This window comes from Corvus moneduloides, chromosome Z, assembly GCF_009650955.1.
Source record: "Corvus moneduloides isolate bCorMon1 chromosome Z, bCorMon1.pri, whole genome shotgun sequence".
In the NCBI taxonomy this organism is placed as follows: domain Eukaryota; kingdom Metazoa; phylum Chordata; class Aves; order Passeriformes; family Corvidae; genus Corvus; species Corvus moneduloides.
Window position 1 is genome coordinate 14,491,380 of NC_045511.1, and position 20,260 is coordinate 14,511,639.

Sequence of the window (20,260 nt, forward strand, 5' to 3'; positions counted from 1 at the left end):
AGCAAACTCCAGTGAGTTTGGGAAGTCTAATTTTTCTTATCTTTCATCATCCAGGTAGAACTTGTTGCATTTTTTTTGTCTGAAATACTATTCTGATAGAGAACAGGGTAGCTGTAAATTCAGAATTTACTGTTTCCTAATGTGAAAGCTTTCTTGAACCTGGATTGTACCTCCTAGTTGATAAACCCTGAAACTAAGGATTTGATGTCTTCTGACTAGACTGTAAGGTGTAATACCTTGGAGCTGGGACTTCTGAACTCCTCAGAAGCTGTAATTGTTCATTTCTGCTTTCTGTTAGTTGGCCATCTTCCCTTCTGATTGAGCTGCCATGTCTGGAAAGAGTTTAACCAACATTTTATTTATTTTGTCTGTACACAAAGTTTCAGAAATTTACCAAATTTCAAAGTCCTTTTTTTGTGTCTTTCATAAAAGAAAAATTTGGAATTTCCTGAGAACAGGAATTCAGGGGTTTGGGTAGCTGCAATGATGTTTCTCCTTTAGAAGGTTCCCTTCAGTTGTTCAGTTTATTTGTTTACCATGGATGTTTTAGTTTTATGTTTAAGTAGAGGTTGCTAGGTGAGGGTCTAAGGAGTACTATTAAGTTTGAATGTAAAATGAAAAGGCTTTTACTAAGAGAAGCATAGACTGGGCAGTGTTATGTGCATTATCCCAGAGAAACTTCTGTTGTGGTTCTTCATAAATGTAAATTGAGTCTGAGTCGGCCAAAACTTTGACCTAACACTGACCTGTGATACTGAATATGAGTCTGTGTGGATCTCAGGATGGGCCTGAGGGGCCTGTTGTGCTAAAATAAAAAAACACTGAAATTTTTTGGTGAGTAGGCAGCTGTAACCCATGAGTTATCTTTGCAGACCATTACATGAGTTTATGATGCTTTTTTAAAAGATGCATGAAGCTGATTGCCATTTGCAATGGCTCTGTGGTCTGCAGAGTAATTGCAGTAGCTTGAGACTCTTTGGATTATAATGCATTGGCAGCTACAGTCTGTGTTCTGTAAACAGGTGCCCTTAACCATGTGAGTTAAACGCATCATATTTATTTATATTACCGTGTTTGTGTTTTGACGCCTCAGGGCTGTAACTCTGCAAGCATTTTTCTTTCCTTTCTCTTGAATCTGAGGTAATTTTAATGGATTTTTTTACTCTGCCTTCTCCTTTCTTGTCTGTGCCAGGTATAGTAGAACTGCTGTTCACCTATTCTGAGTTAACTGAAGAAGTGGAGAGAGAATGTGTATTTCTGTAGTGGGAAGAGCAACTGTTAGCAACTCTGACATATGAAACAAAGTATTCTTGAGTAAAAGGTTACCCTGTCTTTTGTGAGTCTTTTGTTCTATATTTTATTTAGAAAGTTGTTGGGTTTTTTTCCCCTTTTTTTTTTTATTCAACTTTGCAATCCATTAGGGGTTACTTCTCTGTATGTATAAACGTAAAATTACATCTACAACTTAATTGCATTTTTTGCACTGTTACTGCTGGGTACCTCTAAATTGCACTTGGGATACAGAAAATAGTGATGTTCGTTCAGTGTGGTCTTTCTGTTTGTTAGATTTTTTTAGTTATTTTTTGTTTGTTTGTTTCAAATAGAGCTAGTGTGACAGTAGCCTGGAAGCTGAGTAGTAGCAATGTGAGACGTAACGGTGAGTCACTGCTCTGTGAAGGCTGGCTGTTTCGTGCTTAAGTGAAATGATTTTGAAGTTTTTTGCAAGTCTTAAAGCAGCCTTTATTATGTAGAAGTCACTAACATACTTGGCACCAAATACCTTCAGGCACATCTGATCACGTTAGTCTTCTCACACTGATTTTTTGACATACTTGTGAAGTTACAGTGGTCATGGCTGCAGTGCCCTGTTGGATCAGAGATAAGGTGTTAGCCTTTTAAAGAAAAAAAAAAATTTACAAACAACCTTTTGAATTTTAAAATCTCTCAAGTAAATTTGTGGCTCTAAAGAGACTAAGTAGAAGCAGGAAGTGGAAAGTAGGGTAGTTTACGTAATTGGCCTTTGTTATACAATGGACTATTTAATAGAGAGTTTCAGGTGATTAATGAATAACTGAACAGGAATACCTGTGTGAGCTGGAAGTCAGGTAAAAGGGAAGGGAATAAGAGAAAGTGAATAAATCCCATAGCTGGTGGGAAAGAAATGGCCTAATGAACATGGATTTTGAATAACTTATTCTTAAAGCGGAAAGAGAATCTTAGGTCTTTGCTTTGCCATACCTGGGTGGAAAGTCTGAGCTTTCAAAGTTAATATGGTAACAAGTATTTGGTGTAAACTTTATTCTTATTTCCCTTTACGCTTGTCTAGCAAAACTAGTTTTTAGCTGAAAGTTTCTAGGTCATGTCTGATGAAAAATGCTTTTGTGCTGTGTTTGTGTAAATAAACATGACAGTTGTAAACAGTTTTTTGATCTTTGAGTCATTGTAGATTTAAAATTTTGTCTTGCAAGCTATTCATAGCTTAAAGTGCTATTCTAGTGTGATTGCTGTCAGATAAAAATAATCTCCTGCTTTGTATGTCTTCCCCCCTGCTGCTTAGCAACTTTAATGAAATAAGTATTTCTTTGAGTTAGAAAGTTTATAAAACTATAAGACTTGCAGGAAGACAGGTGATGTAAAAATACTTGGTGTTGTATTTGTGAGAAAATTAGTGCTGTTTAAGAGCATTAAATAGTGCAGTTAGTTGCATTTCTAAATAGTGGTGTTTGATCTTCAGTCAAGGGTTTTCAGACTGCTAGGAATTTGGAATAACTGAACAGTTTTTAGAGCCATTTGCCTGTCTCATTCCCATGTGCTGTAATGAGCAGTGGCCAGTGCACATTCAGGGAGAGGGTGGGCTCAGGATGACAATTCCCCCAGTGTACATTGACTTCATCCTGGTCCACATGTGGTTTACAGATCCATTGCTGTCTGTCAAACTTCATTATTAATCTTATTTTTTAAAGGATTTTTAAAAAACTTTTGCCTTCCTGTTAAAACAACTTAATGGAAAAACAGAAAAGAAGTTGGCTACTGACTCCTAACTGATCAGCTAGCTTTGTTTATCACCTTTTAGCCCTTGTTTCCTTTATAAATAGTGTATTATTCTATATTGCCATTCCACCTCTCTGTATATTATTAATGTCCACCCCTTTGTTTCTCTTCTGTGCACCTTTTCTAGTTATGCTGTATGCCATTTAAAGTAGGTGTCAAGAGGGTGTTTGGAGTGTCGAAGATAAGTGTCTTCCATTCAGTTTTAGTTACTCCAGGAAGTTTGAGTTAATTTAAAGGATGATTTAGTTAGACTGTTGTGTGCTAAACCAATATTCTGTGAAGGTTCCTTCGATTGTCTGATATCTTTGCAGTAGGTGTCAAAATCAACTAGTTCATCTACCTGAATAATCAGGAAAGATCAGTTTAATGGATTGAAAAGAATCTCTTTCTTAACTGTTAATAGCTGTGCACTTTCTGTGTATGGAAATATAGTATTCCTTCTCTAGAGGATTGCCTGTGAACTCTGAGCCTGGGGGGCAGAAAAAAAATAAGAAGATTGTGACACAGTGCACAGTCTCATGATTTTAATGTCTTCTGACCCACCAGAGCAAGCAGCTCCATTTATGAAGGATATAATCTTTTTGAGCTGTCTTTCAGGATCACTTGGTTAAAAGCTGTTAGGTGGGTGTGCAGTCTCCCTCCTTGGAGGTTTTTGAGACATGCTTGAATAGAACCCTGAGCAATTTGACCTGACTTTGTAACTGAATCTGCTTGCCAGCAGGAGGTTGAACTAGAGACTCCAGTGGTCACTTTCGACCTGAATTATCTTACGAGCCCTTATTTCTCTGCAATCCTCAGCCTATGGCCATCCATGTTAACTACTGGAACAGAGGAATTTACATCTGGTAATTGGTGCTGGGAGTGGTGTAGTTAATGTCACTTCACTGAAAAATAGTAATATAAAAAATAAATTCAGCTTTCATTACTGAGAAGGGGAAAAAGCATCAGCACTTTAATTGTTTGTGTAATAATATGGAACTTTCTGTGAATATAAAGAAGTGCAAATACATTGTGCCTGTGAGCTTGTGCAGTAGATTTTTAGTTTGTGTGTATATTGTCTGACTTCAGAAATTATTATGTAAAGAGACTGATTGGAGATAGAATATGGTAGTCATATCTCTTCCTGCTCAAGCAAATACTGAACCTTATCATGTCTGTTATTTGACAAAGAAAAGCTGGTGCCAACCATAATCCTAACTACCGAATGGCATCCTAAGAGTAGCTGATACTTGCAAAGTGTCAACTCTAGAGTAGAAGGCTGATTAGATAACTTCTCAAATGCCTTTCCAAACTTATATTTGTGGTGTTTTAAATAAATATATGGGACCTATTTTGGTAATTGCCTTAGAGATTCAGGGCTTTTGTAGACTTTTTGGAAGTATTGGTCATCTATATAACACAGCTCTTGAAAATAGCTAAGTGCAAAATTGAAGCAAATAGTCTCACATTCCTGGAAATCTGTACTTGATGGCGTTAGTTAGAGACTGGTTTTTAAATTTAGTGGACTTAGGATATGGGCATTGTATCTTTATATATTGGCAGCTTTTGTCTGCAAAAAGAGTAAAATTGACTTGCTCTTGATTTAAGCTAGTCTTGGTTATTGGTTTAGACAAATTTATGAGAAGCAGAGCTCTCTTCCGCCCTGCCTTGTCCTGTGTAGAGCACCTTTCTGTAAAGTATCCCGAAGTCAGTATTTTCAGAAGTGCTTCATTAGAGGAATTTAGAAAGATCTTTATGAATCATATCAAACATTTCTGCGGACATTTCTCAAAAGACGGAATATTTCTCAATGATTTTGCTTTGTCTTAGATACTCAAACATTTTAAAGTATACAAGAACACTGTTGGCTACTCCATAGATAAAAGAGAATTCTTTTTGTAAGGTTTTTTTGATCCTAACTTTTGAACAATGGAGTACAGAAGCCAATAGTTGTGTTTCTAGATACTGATGAGTAAATGTGTTGGGTCAAGTGATCTGTTCTGCCATTTAAGCAGACAGCTATCAATGCAGAAATAGAGATAAATCATGGTAGGTGTGGTGTGGTTTGTAAAATAAATGTGGTTTGCAGCTTTGCAGTTTGTATAAGAACTGGATGCTTCAAGCTGTAAAAATATATGTTTTCAAAGGATTTAAATGACAAAATGGTAGCTGTTCCAAATATTTTTGAAAGCTTTTGTCTTTTAGTTTACAATGTCTGAGTCAAAATAATCTGTTCTGTGATTTGTGCTGATTGCCACATTCATGTTTTCCAGTATACTCCATAGTTAACTTAATATCCGTTTTCAGGTTATTATTGCTTTATCAGTGCCATGCTGTTTATGCATGTAAAATCATGTTAATGTTTCTCAGTCACTCAGAAGGCTGTGTGATGTCAGCAATGCCAAAAGCTTGATGTCTTAAAAATGTCGTATGTTTATTTTGACTATGTATAAAACTACACTTTATACCTCACCATTCTTGGTGTCGCCTGCTTTCACTCTGTATCATTTTCCTGAGGATTCCCCGTTCTTCAAAAGGCAGAGACTGAGTGTCAAAACTAATAGAGGACGATACTGTTTCTCTTTCATGTTTTCAGGGCAGGAATGATAGTGACTAGTGATGCCACTTCAAAAGTATGAAAGCAGGAGAACTGCTTAGAGAATGTGGCAAGGCCTTTTTTCTGTTCACTTTCAGACGGAGATGGACATATCTTACTGTCTTCCATTCTTCACAGGGTTACACATCGTTCTGGAACGATTGCATCTCCTCGGGGTTGCGTGGCTGTATGTTAATTGAATTGGCATTGCGGGGGCGTCTCCAGCTGGAGGCCTGTGGAATGAGGCGCAAAAGTCTGCTAACAAGAAAGGTAAGTGCAGGAAAATGATCACCTTTACTTGTCATGCTCCACACAATATAGGAGCTGTAAATTACAACTGCTTCTAAGAAAAGGAATGGGGTTTTTTTTCTTTATGTGATGATTCTGAGTAATGACATAAAGTGGATGTGCAAAGGTAAAAAGTGTTTCAGTGGTGAGATGAAGTGCCTTAGAAGATCTCTGGTACTTGTTCTGTTTGTTCTTTGGATGTTTTGCTGGTACTGTTGGGAGCCTTGCACCAACCGTTGGCAGTGGCTCTGGCCAGGATGCAGTGGCAGCAGTTACTGCCAGTGGCACCAGCTGTAATCTGCCAAAGGAACTGGCTTTTGCAATGCCAGTGGGATGTGGGCTGAGGCTAAAAGGAATGGATAACTGCCAGATGCCAGATGTGTCCTGCAAGCCACCAGTTTACTTCTGGTGTACACAATGCTGCAGTTTGTGCTTGCAGTACATGGGAAGGAAACCATCCTTTTATTTGGGGCCCATGAGAACACAGATCTATCTAGTTCATGCATGAGGCTGGTTTGTTAAAATTGGTTATGCTCTCTGACCTTCAAGATGGCCACATGTCTAAGGTCCTTTATAGAATTAGGCTGAAGATTTGAGGCCTTTATTTTTTACTTTAACCACTGAATTTTTCGTTTGTACAAAATGTGCAAAGTCACACTCTTGGAAGAATTTTTACTTCATCAGCAATAGAGGATACTTGTACAATAAGCTTATTGAAAACCTGGTCAAATGTTGTCTGTCCACCACAAATAAATTCTCTTATGGCACATTTCCCTGTCAATATTTGCTAAATTTTAAGGAAAGCTTGTGAATTCCCCAACCTCCTCCCAGCATCCTTCACTTCAGAAAAATCGAACCTCTGTTCTGACAAGCAGCCCCTTACTTCTTTTAGCCTCATTTAAGCATATTCAGCATTGATTAGTTCGCACTTTTTTTTTCCTCCAGAGCGTTTGGCTTCTTAGGCATTCAGTAGTGTTCGTCTTAGGCATTCAGTCAGGAGTTATTTTCATTCTGTGAAAACCTTGTCAGCTCTGTCTACTTGAAATATTAACTGTGAGGTTGCTGGGCTTTTTCGGAAAGTGGAAAAATAACCTCTGTGTGTCTCCACTAAAAAATACAAGCAGAATTATTGGTGTGGGTTGTGTTTGGTTTTTCTTTGTTTGTGGTCGGGTGTTTATTGTTAAATTTTATCATGTGGTTTTGGGATTGTGTAGATGTGTTTGTTTAAGGTCATCTAAAAGCTACGCAATTTAGAGGTTTTCTTTTTCTGCTGTTGTAAGGCATTTGAGATACTTTTCTGTTTTCGGGCAGGAGGGTTCTATAAAAATAGGCATTAATTTAAAATTTAAATGGAGGTTGTTTTCTGCTTAAGTACTTTCCTGCAAACAAAATCCCTAACTACACCACATCCATCAGTTTAGAAATCATTCTTGTTAATGACTCATGTTGTGGCACCTTATTTGAAGTTTTCCATTAACGCTAAATTTCAGTCTTGTTCCTGAGTTGGCCAGATTTAAGTGTCTCTACTCTGTCAAGTGTCCTCCTTGTCATGCTTCTGCAGGCATTGCTCCCCACACCCTTAGCTTTGGCTGTGAAATAAATACTGTGTCTAATAATTGGGAAGAGCTGTCTAATACATCCAGGGTTGTGATTTGGTAGCTGAAAACTAATTTACTTAGATCAGTTTAGTTTTTACATGAACCACTCTCTTGATCTTGTAATCTGGTGGGGCACAAGTAAGGTAAGGTGAGGACAGGAAGGGGGTAGAACTTTTTCAGGTAGTTTTTCAGGCAGTAGCAGAGATTTATAACCAGCTAACTGTGGCTTTGATCATATAATTAACTTAAAAAACAATAGCTACAATGATTTTTACTTAAAGCCTTAAATCAGGTTGATCTCTGTGATAATATTTTGCACAGAATGGATCAAGATGCATTAATCCATGGTTGAAGGCCATAGAGAGTCAAATGAGACTGAGAAAAGAGTAGACAAGGATTTGATGGACCTTAGTGAAACTTTGTAAGTGGATATGATGTGTTACACATTGCAACATCCTTGTAAATTTGGCTTAAGAGTATGTAATCGTTGCATCATTTTGGAGTTCTGTCTACTGGGATCGATATTAGAAACAAGTAAATGAATGTTGAGGTTTGCAAGTGGTTATTGAGAATAAAGATGGTACTCTACATTGCCTTACAGCCTCAGAGAGCAAACCAAATTGATAGAATTATTAAAAGCAAAAGGAATCCCAACAAATCCTTCTCAGATTTACTTCAGTATTTTTTTGCTTACAATGCTGAGCAATTCATGCATGAGTGAATTTTTACTTAAAAATCAGCTCAAGAAGTGCGTAATCTTCAGCTTTGCTTAGTTGCAGAGCTGCATTGTGAAAAATGCAAATTAAATATTCTGTATAATTGAAATTTCCTTAGTAGATGAGTATCAGGCAAATCTAGTACCTGATCAATCATGGAAAAATGGGAATAAAGAAAATTATTTTGCCATCAGGCTAAGGACCAGCATCTCTGAAGAACCAGGATCTTCACTACCTTAGTCCCTCTGTTAAAGAGAGGAGAAAAGTCCCCCTTGTGAGTGTTAAATCTTCTGTGGTGATTCAGTTGATGCGATCCCAAAGCCACCTGATTTCCCACTCTGAAGAGCATTAGCCAAGAAGCATTCAATCACTAAGTTCTTCAAGGAAGAGCTGATCTGTGAAGATTCAGAGGTGGCTGGGCTTCTGCTGTTGCCTGTCTCCATGTGCTGGGGAGTGGGAGAGAAATATTATGGAAATGTGAGCCAACATACGCTTATTTGAAGGAAAATATAATCTTGACTGAAGAAACAGTGCTGTGGATATTCAGTATAGCAGAGAAGTGGAAAAATAGTGTGGTATTGCTGGCTGGAGAGACAGGTAAACTTGGGAACAAAGTCACTGTGCACTGTGGCTTCACAAGAGCTTATGGATCCTTGCTGAGTTGAATTGAGGCCTCTGTGCTCCTTTCCTCTAAATGCCTGTATGTTTAGGCTGGTACTGTTGTGCTGTGTTGTATTCATGCTAGATTCTTAGACTTCTTTGCAGTGGTAGAAAAAAGTATTTTAAGCACAAATAAGCAAGGAAAGCTATTTCCTAAACTTAAATCTCTTTACTTATATCCTAAACTTAAAAGCATTTGTAATCTCTTCAGTGAGGTTTGCTCTGTTTGTTTTTAATAATAAATCAGGTTAAAAAGATGATTTCCCATCTTGCATCTTGCCTGCTAAGGTGGGATGGTGAGTACCGTGTACCAACTGCAGCAGGCTGGAGCGATCCTGTGTGACTGAGGTTACTGTGAAACTAAACATGGGGCACTTGAAAGAAACTAAAATACTGTGTGAATGTCAGTTTTTAAAAGAAAGGAAGATGAGTAAGTTGGGTGTGTTTAGGCTAATTATTAAAGGAGTATCTGAGAGGTGACTATTAGTAGCTGCAATCTAGCAATTTAAAATCTCATTTTGAAGTATGCTCCTATATAATGAAAGAACAGGCACTTGCAAAAATTTAGGATCTTGATACAAAGCTGAAAGTTATAATATAATTATATGGGTTAATAAAGGTTTTGAGTGATGCTGTGAAAGCTTGTAAATCAGAAAGATAAATAGGTATTGTTGTGTGTTTAGTTTCAAATAGGGATTGTCTGGATTAAAGTGCAGATGTGTTCTTAAGACCAAATATCTGAAGTTCATGTTGGAGTGACCTCCCCAAAATGGAGACCTGGGCAGTATCTCAAGAGACCATCTAATCCTGATGGAGTAACAGATAGTGAGTCCTTCTCTGGTAGATGTTTAGTCTTAAAATTCTGTACTGAATGCAGTTCAGCAGCTTCCTGAGTGTTTTAATTTGCCTGTTGAAGTTTTCTGTATTTCTAGACTAAGCTGGTATCTTCTATATCTCCCAAAACACCTTACACTACTGGCTTTTTTACCTTCTTTTTAAAAATATCTCACTTTCTAGATCTAAATATACTTTGTTATTTTTAGCCTGGCATTTTGCACTGGTTCATTCTTGCCGATTTATTATGAAAATCTTAGTTTCTGTGCTTTATATAGACCATCTGAATACCATTCCAGCTATGACCTGCTAGGTACTCACGAAGATCTCTTGAGCAATTTTAATTTAGTCTTGTAGGTTTTGTACACTTTTGCACACCAGCTGGGGATCATCTTTTGAAGTTAACTTTAACCCCAATGGTAGGACATCAACTTCAGCTCATTGCAGCTCATTTCAGTGTTATCACAGGTCTTATGAAAATGCATTGACTCTATTGTTTGTAGTAAGGATTATTAGAACTATGGAACGGAAAAAAACTTGGGATATATTTCAGGAGGACATTTTCAGAACACCTTTCTGATTACTCTGAAGTGTCAGGAAAAATAAGAGCTTTCACTTCCTGCTTTTCATAGGTGTGTGTGTATATATATATATATGTGTGTGTATATATGTGGAATTGTGTTGATGAATTTATTTTTCTGTCAATCGCCTGCTACCTTTTACCTGATGCTTATAAAGTGCTATCTTGTAAAACTATTTAAATTGCCAGGTACAATAATAACTACAACTACTATTACTATTATTAACAACTGTATTAGTTCTTCTGTAAATAAAGATTTTATTTAAACATACTGACTCGAGCTAATTTAATCTGTAAGTTTTCATTTGATGCTCTGATTTTCTATCCAGGAAAAGAATTGTATTTGTACATGGTTTCTATAACTACTTATATTGGTGAACAAGCAGTTAATCAAATTCTTAAGTTTTATTATGTTACTCTGAATAAATTTTTTGTCATGCTTTCCTGAGTGAAGAACTCAAATCATTTTAGAGGTTATTAAATAACAAGCTTAAATGGAATTGCATTTATTGTTGCATGTTAGGGGTTTATTAGTACGTATGTATTTTCCCTAATAAGTGTGGTTTAACTGTTATTAAATGAAACATTGTTACCTGGCAGTGTGTTCTTCAGAGCTGCAAAACTTGCAGATGTTGTTATGAACCTATTTTTATCCATTAATATATTGTAGCTTTTGTGCTTTTTCACTGCTTTTTTTTTTCTTTGATGCAACCTTATTGTTTAACTCAGTATTTTAAATAAATTGACTTGAAGCAGTAAAATAGACTGTATTCAGAGACTAATTTAGTGTAGCATACTTTGTTTTGGGGAGGTAGCAAAAGACCTGACTGGATAAGTGAGTTATTTTCCCTAAAAAATTAGGTTTTAAGTTTGTTCATAATACTATAATTTTAGCCCATTAAGGTTAATTTAAATTACAGATAACCTCAGACTTAATGTATTTTGAATTAAAGCCACAGATATTTTTTTTTAACAACAAAGGTTTGCGTTTTCAAAGTTGCATATTCTTAAGAGAGAGTTCCTTATTTTCAAAAAAATTCTTCCACTTTTCATAACAGGTGAGTATGGTGAGTATGTTTGTCATATATGAATTATGTCAAAATACTGACTGTGTTTTGTTCATTCTTAGGTGATTTGCAAGTCAGATGCTCCTACAGGGGATGTTTTGCTTGATGAAGCTCTGAAACACATAAAAGAGACCCAGCCTCCTGAAACAGTACAAAATTGGATTGAACTGCTTAGTGGTAAGCCTCGGACATAACGTATTTGCTTTTTTTATCCAAATAAACCTAATTATCTGGCATCACTAGAGATTATGTTGCAAGGGTTTTTGAGAGAAAATATGCAGAAAAGTTAATTAGTCTGTCTTCTGGGGTAGTCTCTTGTTGATGTAGCCTTTAATCAAATATAAGTAACTGTTGCTTTTGACTTAACTTGGTACAGAAAGGATCTGTATGGAAGTGTCAGAGGACATCTCAACTCGGTGAAAGAGGTGCCTTCTGCTGACTCTGAAGTAAATCAGGACTGCACCCTGGAGATGTAACTGCCTTCCTTTCCCTGTGTTTGGAAATGAGGGTTAGTGGAAGTGTGGAGCCTAACTGTGTGGACCGAGTATTCAGATCTTTCAATAAAGAAAGGAGGTGAAGAGCTCATAGCTCACATGTAAGACTTAAGGGTGATTTGGCCATTAATCATAAAGAAAAAAATAAAGCATTAAGAGTTTCATTTTTTCATTAACTGAAGAAATGTAATAAATATTTTAAAATGTTAAGATACTTCTTGTTGATCAAAACAAAGTCTTCAAGATGAGTACTTTGCACACAGCTCTCCCTGTAAAGCTAGTAAATAGTTGTGATAAATGAAATGTCAATTATCACAGAATTATGAACAGCTTGCATTGGAAGGGACTTTTACAGGCCATCTAGTCCAGCCCCTCTGCAGTCAGCAGGGACGTCTTCCACTAGACCAGGTTACTCAGAGCTCCATCCAACCTGACATTAAATGTTTCCAGGGACGGGGCATCCACCACCTCTCTGGGCAATCCATTCTAGTGTCTCATTGTGAAAAATTTCTTCCTTGTATCTAATCGCAGCCAGCTGTCCTTCACTTTAAAACCATTACTCCATGTCCCAGGCTCTGTTAAAATGTCTGACCCCATCTTTCTTGTAATCCCCCTTTAAGTAGTGAAAAGGTGCAGCAAGGTTTCCTTAGAGCTTCCCCCTCTCCAGGCTGTACTGTAGACAGAATCAATCACCAGCATTCGTCTGTTTTCACAAAACACATAAATACAGCTTCCTTGGAGTAGATCAGCGCTGTGCATGAGTTGTGCAAACAGCGCAGGAAAAAGCCCTGTTCAGTCAACAGTGTGAGAGGTCAAGGTAATGAGACTTGGAAGTTGCCTGTGTAGAATCTGTTACTTCTTGCAACTGATGAGCTGCAGAAAAGAGCAAACTCTCTTTGCCTTTCTCTGCTTTCTTGTTTCCTTTGTTCTTCCCATTCATCTTGCACCACCTTAAACAGCCTTCCTTGCACACCAGTTCATTCTCAGGTCCTTGCCATCTGTCCTCTCCTGCTCCTTGGCTGTCAGGCAGGGGGTAGACTGGACTTACAAAGCAGCCCATGTTGGAGGGAGCATGGCTGCTGCAGAGCCATGCAGTTCAGTTCTCACTCAGTTCCCCTTCCCTCTTACAGCCTGCAAAAACAATTCATTTTTCTTGTCCCAAATACATAATTTGTGCTGACATTTCACCTCCTCTCCCAGTGCAATGCACATCAAGTTAGGACTGGCTCAAAAAAGGTCAGCTAATATGAACTAGTGTTGTAGGTTTTCTTTGAACTAAGCTAAGATTTTCCTGACCCTGCTGAGCTTTGGCTCTGGGAAGATAGTTATCATCAGTGCTGTGGCTAAGGCTTAAATCAGTCATTTTTACTAATGTATGTTTATTAATTACTAATTATTCGGTGGCATTAATGTTCTTTGCATTTCCTGCGGTTTAGAGATTGGCTCTTCTGAAGAAAATTATTTCAGTGGGTCTGGGTGGGTTTTTTTCTTTCTATTGGTCAGTTGGTTTTGCTTTTTTTTGTTTAATTTAATAAATTCATAAACTCTGTTAGAATTTTGATTTGGTGACCAGGTCAATCCTGGAAAAAAGCTACTTCTATCCATAATTACCAGTGACACAGAGCACTGCTTGGAGTTACAGTATATGTGAGTTGAAAGCCATCATGGAAATAAATATATGGACATGTAAGATGATGTTTGCCAGGCTGATATTTATAAGGTACCCTCTAAGGAAAGCAAGGGTGTGGAATACAGAAGTTTGGATCAAAATGCCAAGTTTCCTGTAGATATAGCAAGCATCTGTTTCTGCAAGTGTCTGTGTAATTGAGGAGCTTGGTCACAAGGTGTCACCACAGCAGTGAGTTTCATCCACATGGCAACTGTACAAAAATCTAGGAAATAGACTTTGCCCTGTGAAAGGTAGTAAGGAAACCACTTTGTTCGTGTGATAGGTCCGTTCATGATCAAAATGGGGAATCACATTCAGTGACATCTGAGACCTATAAGGATTTGTGTAGTTCAGACCTGGTTGGTTCTCTGCCTTTCACTCTGCTGTTGGAGTCACCTCATTTATTTACTTATCTTGACTGTTACTTGGATACAGTGTGTGTCACCCTCCATCACACTGGGAGAAATCTCGAAGTTACTTGTGGCTTCCTGTTGTTGCTGCTGTTGTTATTTTGTGCTAACCAATAAATTTTTTAAAAGCTTGGTACAGAATTCTCATATAATTTATGGAAAACCTCCATCTATGTAAGAAATACTTAATGTTGTTCCTTTTCTTGCCCCTTAAAATGCATAGTCTTTTACATCAGGAGGGGATTTTAGTTCTTAAATACTTAATAAGCTGGAATTCAATTTTTTAGCCTGTGAAGTAAGCTCTTAAGCAAAGGTAGAATTCTCACTGCTGAACAGTTTTAACTTTATCAGGAGCTGTTGATGCTGATTTTGTGTTTTTTCAATTTCCTCCTCTCTGCACACACAGTCACACACTCTGAAGGCCCCAGTTCTTCTGCCTTAACAAAAAGCATTAGGAGTAATTTATACAGAAACATTAAGGACTCTACCCAACATATGCTTCATGTGTGCATACCTGTGTCACAGTACATCATCACTGTTTCATCTGGTGGAGGCAGGAAGGGGGAGAAGAGTTCAAACCTGGAGAAATAAAGAAATGCGCTACGTAGGTGTGCATTAGCTTGTCTCTGTGGCAGAAGAAAGGCAGTAACACTTCTTGCAGTCTCTGAGATGGTAAAAGGCTGGACTCAGAAAAATGCACAAAGACTGTAGAAGGTGCTTGATTTTACTTTATTGTTACTAAAAGTAAATTCATTCTGCATAACTGTTTTGTTTTACGAGACAAGGTTTTTGTTTACTTGTCATATCTGTAATCAAGATGTGACTTAGCTGTCATTTCATCCAAACTTTGAACATACCCCAGAGCTCCTTCAAGGAGGTCCTCCTGGTCTCTGCCTCTGTGCCAGGGATCAGAGAAATGCTGACAGGAGCACAGTGTCTTGTAGTCTGCTCTGTATAATTTTGACAGCTCATTCTGCGCCACAGAGGGGGAAAAAAAATCACTGCAACAGTGCAGCTTAAACTTTGTCTGACTGTTGTGTGGTTTTCTTGCTGTTTTAGGTGAAACATGGAACCCACTGAAGTTGCACTACCAGCTACGAAATGTCCGTGAGCGGTTAGCTAAAAATCTAGTGGAAAAAGGTGTACTGACAACAGAGAAACAGAACTTCCTTCTTTTTGACATGACTACACACCCTCTCACCAACAACAACATCAAACAGCGCCTCATCAAGAAGGTTCAGGAGGCAGTTCTTGACAAGTGGGTAAACGACCCCCACCGCATGGACAAGCGCTTGCTGGCGCTCGTGTATTTAGCCCACGCCTCAGATGTCCTGGAGAACGCTTTTGCCCCCCTCCTGGATGAGCAGTATGATTTAGCCACAAAGAGAGTGCGGCAGCTCCTGGATTTAGACCCTGAGGTTGAATGTATGAAAACCAACACTAATGAGGTTCTGTGGGCTGTTGTAGCAGCTTTCACAAAATAACTGCATTCAGACTGAAGTGTTCTCTCTTCTATTATGTAAACCAGTTGTTTCTCTTTTATTGACTGTTCACGTTTTCTGTAATTTGTACCTTCTCACATGATGAATCGGCTTTTGTTTAATGGGAATTTTAAGTGGTGTATTCCCTACTTCTCTATCTGTATACAGGATTCTGCTGGTACAAGAGACTTTCCTGTTTCAAACAACAGAAAAAAAGGGTTAACTGCCATATTGGCATTCCATTTCCTATTCCGTTTGAGTTACCTTAAATACTTTAATTTTTCACCACATTGTTATTGAAGTGGTTTGTCACCAAAGTTCCATGTCAAAGTGTCTGTCAGGACATTTTATACACAGATGTTTTCAATTATATCTAAAAAAATTACTTAAAAAGCAGAAACGCCATTAAGCAGCTTTGTCAATAGTTCCTGTAAAATGCCCCATAAATTTTAATTTTCATGCAAGTCTCTTGTGTACTTATATTTTCATTAGAACAATAGCTGAGTAATAAGGCTAGTAGAGAAAGGTCCAATTGTTTCATAAACCAGTCTTGGGAGGGGATACATTCCATTATATTGTATATATAGTTCAAATTGTATATTAACAACTACCCCATCTTAGTATTTTGCAAGATCTGATTACTTGTACACCTGGTGCCCCTTATTTGCTGTCAGCCATTGCCATCTGATGCAAGGAAAGGCCTCCTGCAGAGGTCCTGTGTGTGGAGGCTGTTTGTTTCTGGAGTCTCTGGAGTTTGCCATCCAGGTATTCTCAGTCTATGCATTGCCTTTGAAAATTAGTGAATGGAAGACTGTTTTCTATCATTGGTACTTTTCTCTTTCCCTCCCCTTCTGTATGGAAGACACTCATGACCAGTACTACTCTTGAGTGCAGTTTTTGGTTTTGTACACAAATTAATGTTTGTCTCTTAAACCTTGAACTGTTTTACACTTTGAAAACAAAAAGTCAGTCCTAGCAGGTGTTGCATGTAAATGGTTAGCAAGTAATGGCAGCAGTCAGACAATTCAGATTTCTGTAGTGGGATGCTCTGCTATATTTTAATTTTTATATATACAATTATGCTGATTAGCACACTATTGTAAAGAAACCCAAAACCTATATAAAACTCTGGCTTTTTAAAATTTATTGCCTCTTTGCCGCTGCTTGTTATTTCCCATTGGTTTCACAGTGTAAATATTATGCATTGAAAAAATTAAGCATTGATTTCTATATTTTTTTCCTCATAACAATGCAGATTTATAGTGGGGCTTACAGGTGTTTAGAAACCTTTTGGTTAATATTCAGAGCAAGAATACTAGATGGTGTATAACTGTAGAGTTGAAATTTAAGAGATCCCTTAATCTGTATACTAGCTTTTTACCTACAGTAAATAAACTATGATCTTGAAAGTGCCTGAAACAGAGTAAGCAAGTCACTTTTATTTTTTTGTTGCTAATTAGAAAGGTTTTATTGCCTAACTGAAAGCTTTAGTTAATATCCTTCTTATTAGAAAGGGAGAATTTATATTAAGTAGTTCAAACTGACTTAATCAGTGGTGTCGCTCGGATCTGCAGGATTCATGGCTGGGACAGGCTGAATTAATTTGGGGATTGTGCAGCTATGTCTGCGCTAGGTAGACCTCTTCAGTCTTGAGCACAGCTCTACAGCCTCATCTGTGACTGGACTTCTGCTTTTGCACTTCATTTTCAATCATTGAGATGCTTAAGTAGTTGACTTTAAAATACAACTTAAACTCATTGTACATCTATAACCTTTTTTAAGGAAGGTTTTTAAAAATACGGTTCTTAACATTTAATGGCACACTGCTCTTTCAGTTCTTAATGCTGTTTCTTTAGACAAATGAAATTAAAAGTATATTGTAAGGTATTTCAAACTCTGGTTTACAAATAAAAAGACAAACAGTGTTCTGTCACTTGTAAGATGCTGTGTTTAAAACTTTGAGGAGCTTGGGCATGAACTTGGGACATTGTCTTTTAAACATTTCAAGCTGTGACTGCTTTTAAGTGGAAGAAAAACGAAAATTGCTGTGTTGCTGTTATATTTGACAGCTTATGGAATACTTTCTGTATACTTGGTAGTATATGCAGCTCACAGCTTTCATTGTCTCTCTCTTGTGATCTGTTTTCTCATTTTCTGTTGCTCTTTGAGAGGAGGAAAAAGTAATTAGGCAGAAAGGTCAGAAAAATGGTGGAGTATGCCAGGAGCAAGTTATGTGCACAAAACTTTTTAAATGGCTGTGAAAATCTAAGCTACTTGAAACATGCTTCTGACTGAAAGTACCTTTCACAGTCGTATTTCTGGCCTCTCTTTGTGAATATTTTCCATTTTCCTGAAGGTTTCATGTTTGGTTGTGGGGGATATTGGAGTTTTATCACCCTTACAGTCTGCATGGTTTAAAAGAAGTCATCCTTTTAATCCCCCCCTCAAAAGATGATTTGGGGTTCTTTGATATTTTTTTTTCCCCCCCACACAGAAGATAACTGCACACAGTATTTATCAGCTTTATTTTGCTTAGGTAGGACCTCTGACCATGATGCGGAGAGTCTGTGCTGGACCTGTCAAAGACACTGGATGTAAGTGAGGAAGGGTTTGTGAAGAGCAAGAGTATCTTTGCTGGACCACCTGGTGTAAACCTGGATGTGGGGGAAATAGATGAGTTTTTGGAGTCTTGAGTCCTAAAACCACTTCAAAAAGCCCAAAGCCTCCAGGAAGGTAAGTTTATTAGGTTAACAGGAGCTGATTTGGCTAACATCATTGCCTTCATTGCTATTTCAGGTTTTAATAAAATGGTTTAACATGGGAGACTGTGTTGATGAGATTCAGGTGCCCTCCTACCTGTTGGCTGCTACTGCAGCTCACAGAGACCTACCTGGTGTGCAGACAGTTCTGTCTGCTCCAAACCCTCGGCTCTCAATAGCTGCTTCAAGTGAAGACTCTTACCCAAAGCCTGAACTTGGACATGTGCCTCAAGGAACAACATGTATTATTCAGGGACACATTCTTTTAAAACAAACTTTCAAGTCAAAACCAGGATTTTGAAAGTTAAATCACCAAGCAGTATCTGTATATATGTGTGTATATATATACACACACACACACACACACACACACACACACACACACATTTTCACAGTCCTTGAGATCGACATCCTCCTCTCTTGTGTTTCTAGAGCTGGCGTTACAGTGCTGTTACATGGAATGGTAGTGAAACCTGTATACCATAAATGATGCTTTGGAGGCAAAATTTGCATAAATGGCAGTAGAAGGCTGCGGCCTGAGTGCTCGTGTGTTCATGCCCATTTCTCCTACAAAGTGAAGATACGTATTAACTGATGTTTTCTCTGTGAACTGGACTGAATCTGTACTGTAATAAAATAAAGCACTCTTTCATGCTATGAGCTGCAGGTGGTTACTGCCTATCACATGCGTGCAATACCTAAAGGATTTTTTTTTTTCATTTGCTCAGTAATTTCCAGTTTTTCCTGAGGCTGCAAGTATTCACCAGTTTGGGAAACAGAACTTTTTTTAAGCTTTTCATCAAAGTCTTAGCTCTGCCTCAGCTGGGCTTCAAGCACTTCAGGCAGCCAAAGTCTGTTATGTCCCAGTTTCCCCTGTTGTCCATCTGTCTTTCTCTATGGAGGTGGGTTTCCAGCTTCAGAGAAGTCTGAAATTTTTTCTCCCCTGGCTTTGGGCTCTGGTCTTCCCTGTTTCTTCTCTTGTTGCTTGGTGACTTCAGCAGTAGCGTGGCCAGGAGGACCAGAGCAGTGGTAGTCCTCCTGTGCTCAGCACTGGTGAGGCCACACCTTGAGTTCCGTATCCAGTTGTGGGCCCCGTAATTCAATAGGGACGTTTGAGGTGCTGGAGTGTGTCCAGAGAAGGGCAACGGAGCTGGGGAAGGGGTCTGGAACATAAGTCCTGTGAGGAGCAGCTGAGGGAACTGCAGGTGCTTGGGCTGGAGAAAAGGAGGCTCAGGAGTGACCTGATCACTCTACAACTCACTGACAGGAGGGTGTAGCCAGGTGGGGATGGGGCTCTTCTCCGAGGGAACAAGTGACAGGACAAAGGGAAATGGCCTCAAGTTGTGCCACAGGAGGTTCAGGTTGGACCTCAGGAAGAATTTTTCATTGAAAGGGTAGTTAAGCACTGGAATGGCTGCCCAGGGAGGTAGTGGAGTCACTGTCCATGGAAGTGTTCAGGAAACAACTGGATGTGGCACTTAATCCTGTGTTTTAGGTGATGGTTGATTAAAGGTTGGACTTGATCATGGAAGTCTTTTCTAACCTAAATGATTCTGTCATTCTAGAATATTTCTGCTGTTGCTAATTTTTCTTTACTAATCTTTTTCTCTCCTCTCAATTTTACTATCAACCCAAACTTGACTCTCCATTACTCTCTCCTCAGAGTTATTTTCCCCTCTGATTTGATTCCCTATCAAAGCCTCAAGAAGCCTCCTTTTTTTCAGCAGATGGGTTTGCCAAAAGCAGCTGCCTTGATGGCTGAACTGAAGCAGCTGACAGCCTGCTACAGCTCGTAACACCTGGTTTGGTAAGGTGAAAAAACCTGGTGCTAATTTACCTTGAAACTTGTCTTTGCCAGCTTCTAAAGCAAATTATTGTCCATGCAGCAGGGGGAACTTGCAGCTGAAGATGATGATTTTGACAGTTCTCTAATGTAAGTAGATCTCGTGAGCCAGTGCTTCAAGGACTTGCTCATCTCTCACTTGAGCTTTTCCTGCAGTGAGGGTGTTCTATACAAGAGTAATTTTTCCTTTTGGGTTCTCTGCTTGTTAAAAAAGTTGAGTTTGTGTTGCAGCTCA

The 20,260-nt window shown here is 38.4% G+C and overlaps 1 protein-coding gene across 1 annotated transcript in view; it reads left to right on the forward strand.

The window, feature by feature from the left end:
* Window positions 1-18,839, forward strand: part of GOLPH3 (golgi phosphoprotein 3) — a 32,883-nt gene extending 14,044 nt beyond the window's left edge. The window contains exons 2-4 of the mRNA XM_032095983.1: window positions 5,765-5,896; window positions 11,432-11,546; window positions 15,002-18,839. Of these exons, the coding sequence (XP_031951874.1) occupies window positions 5,765-5,896; window positions 11,432-11,546; window positions 15,002-15,426 (672 nt within the window). The 3' untranslated portion in view covers window positions 15,427-18,839. The remainder of the gene's footprint in view (window positions 1-5,764; window positions 5,897-11,431; window positions 11,547-15,001) is intronic.
* The last annotated feature ends 1,421 nt before the right edge of the window (window positions 18,840-20,260 follow it).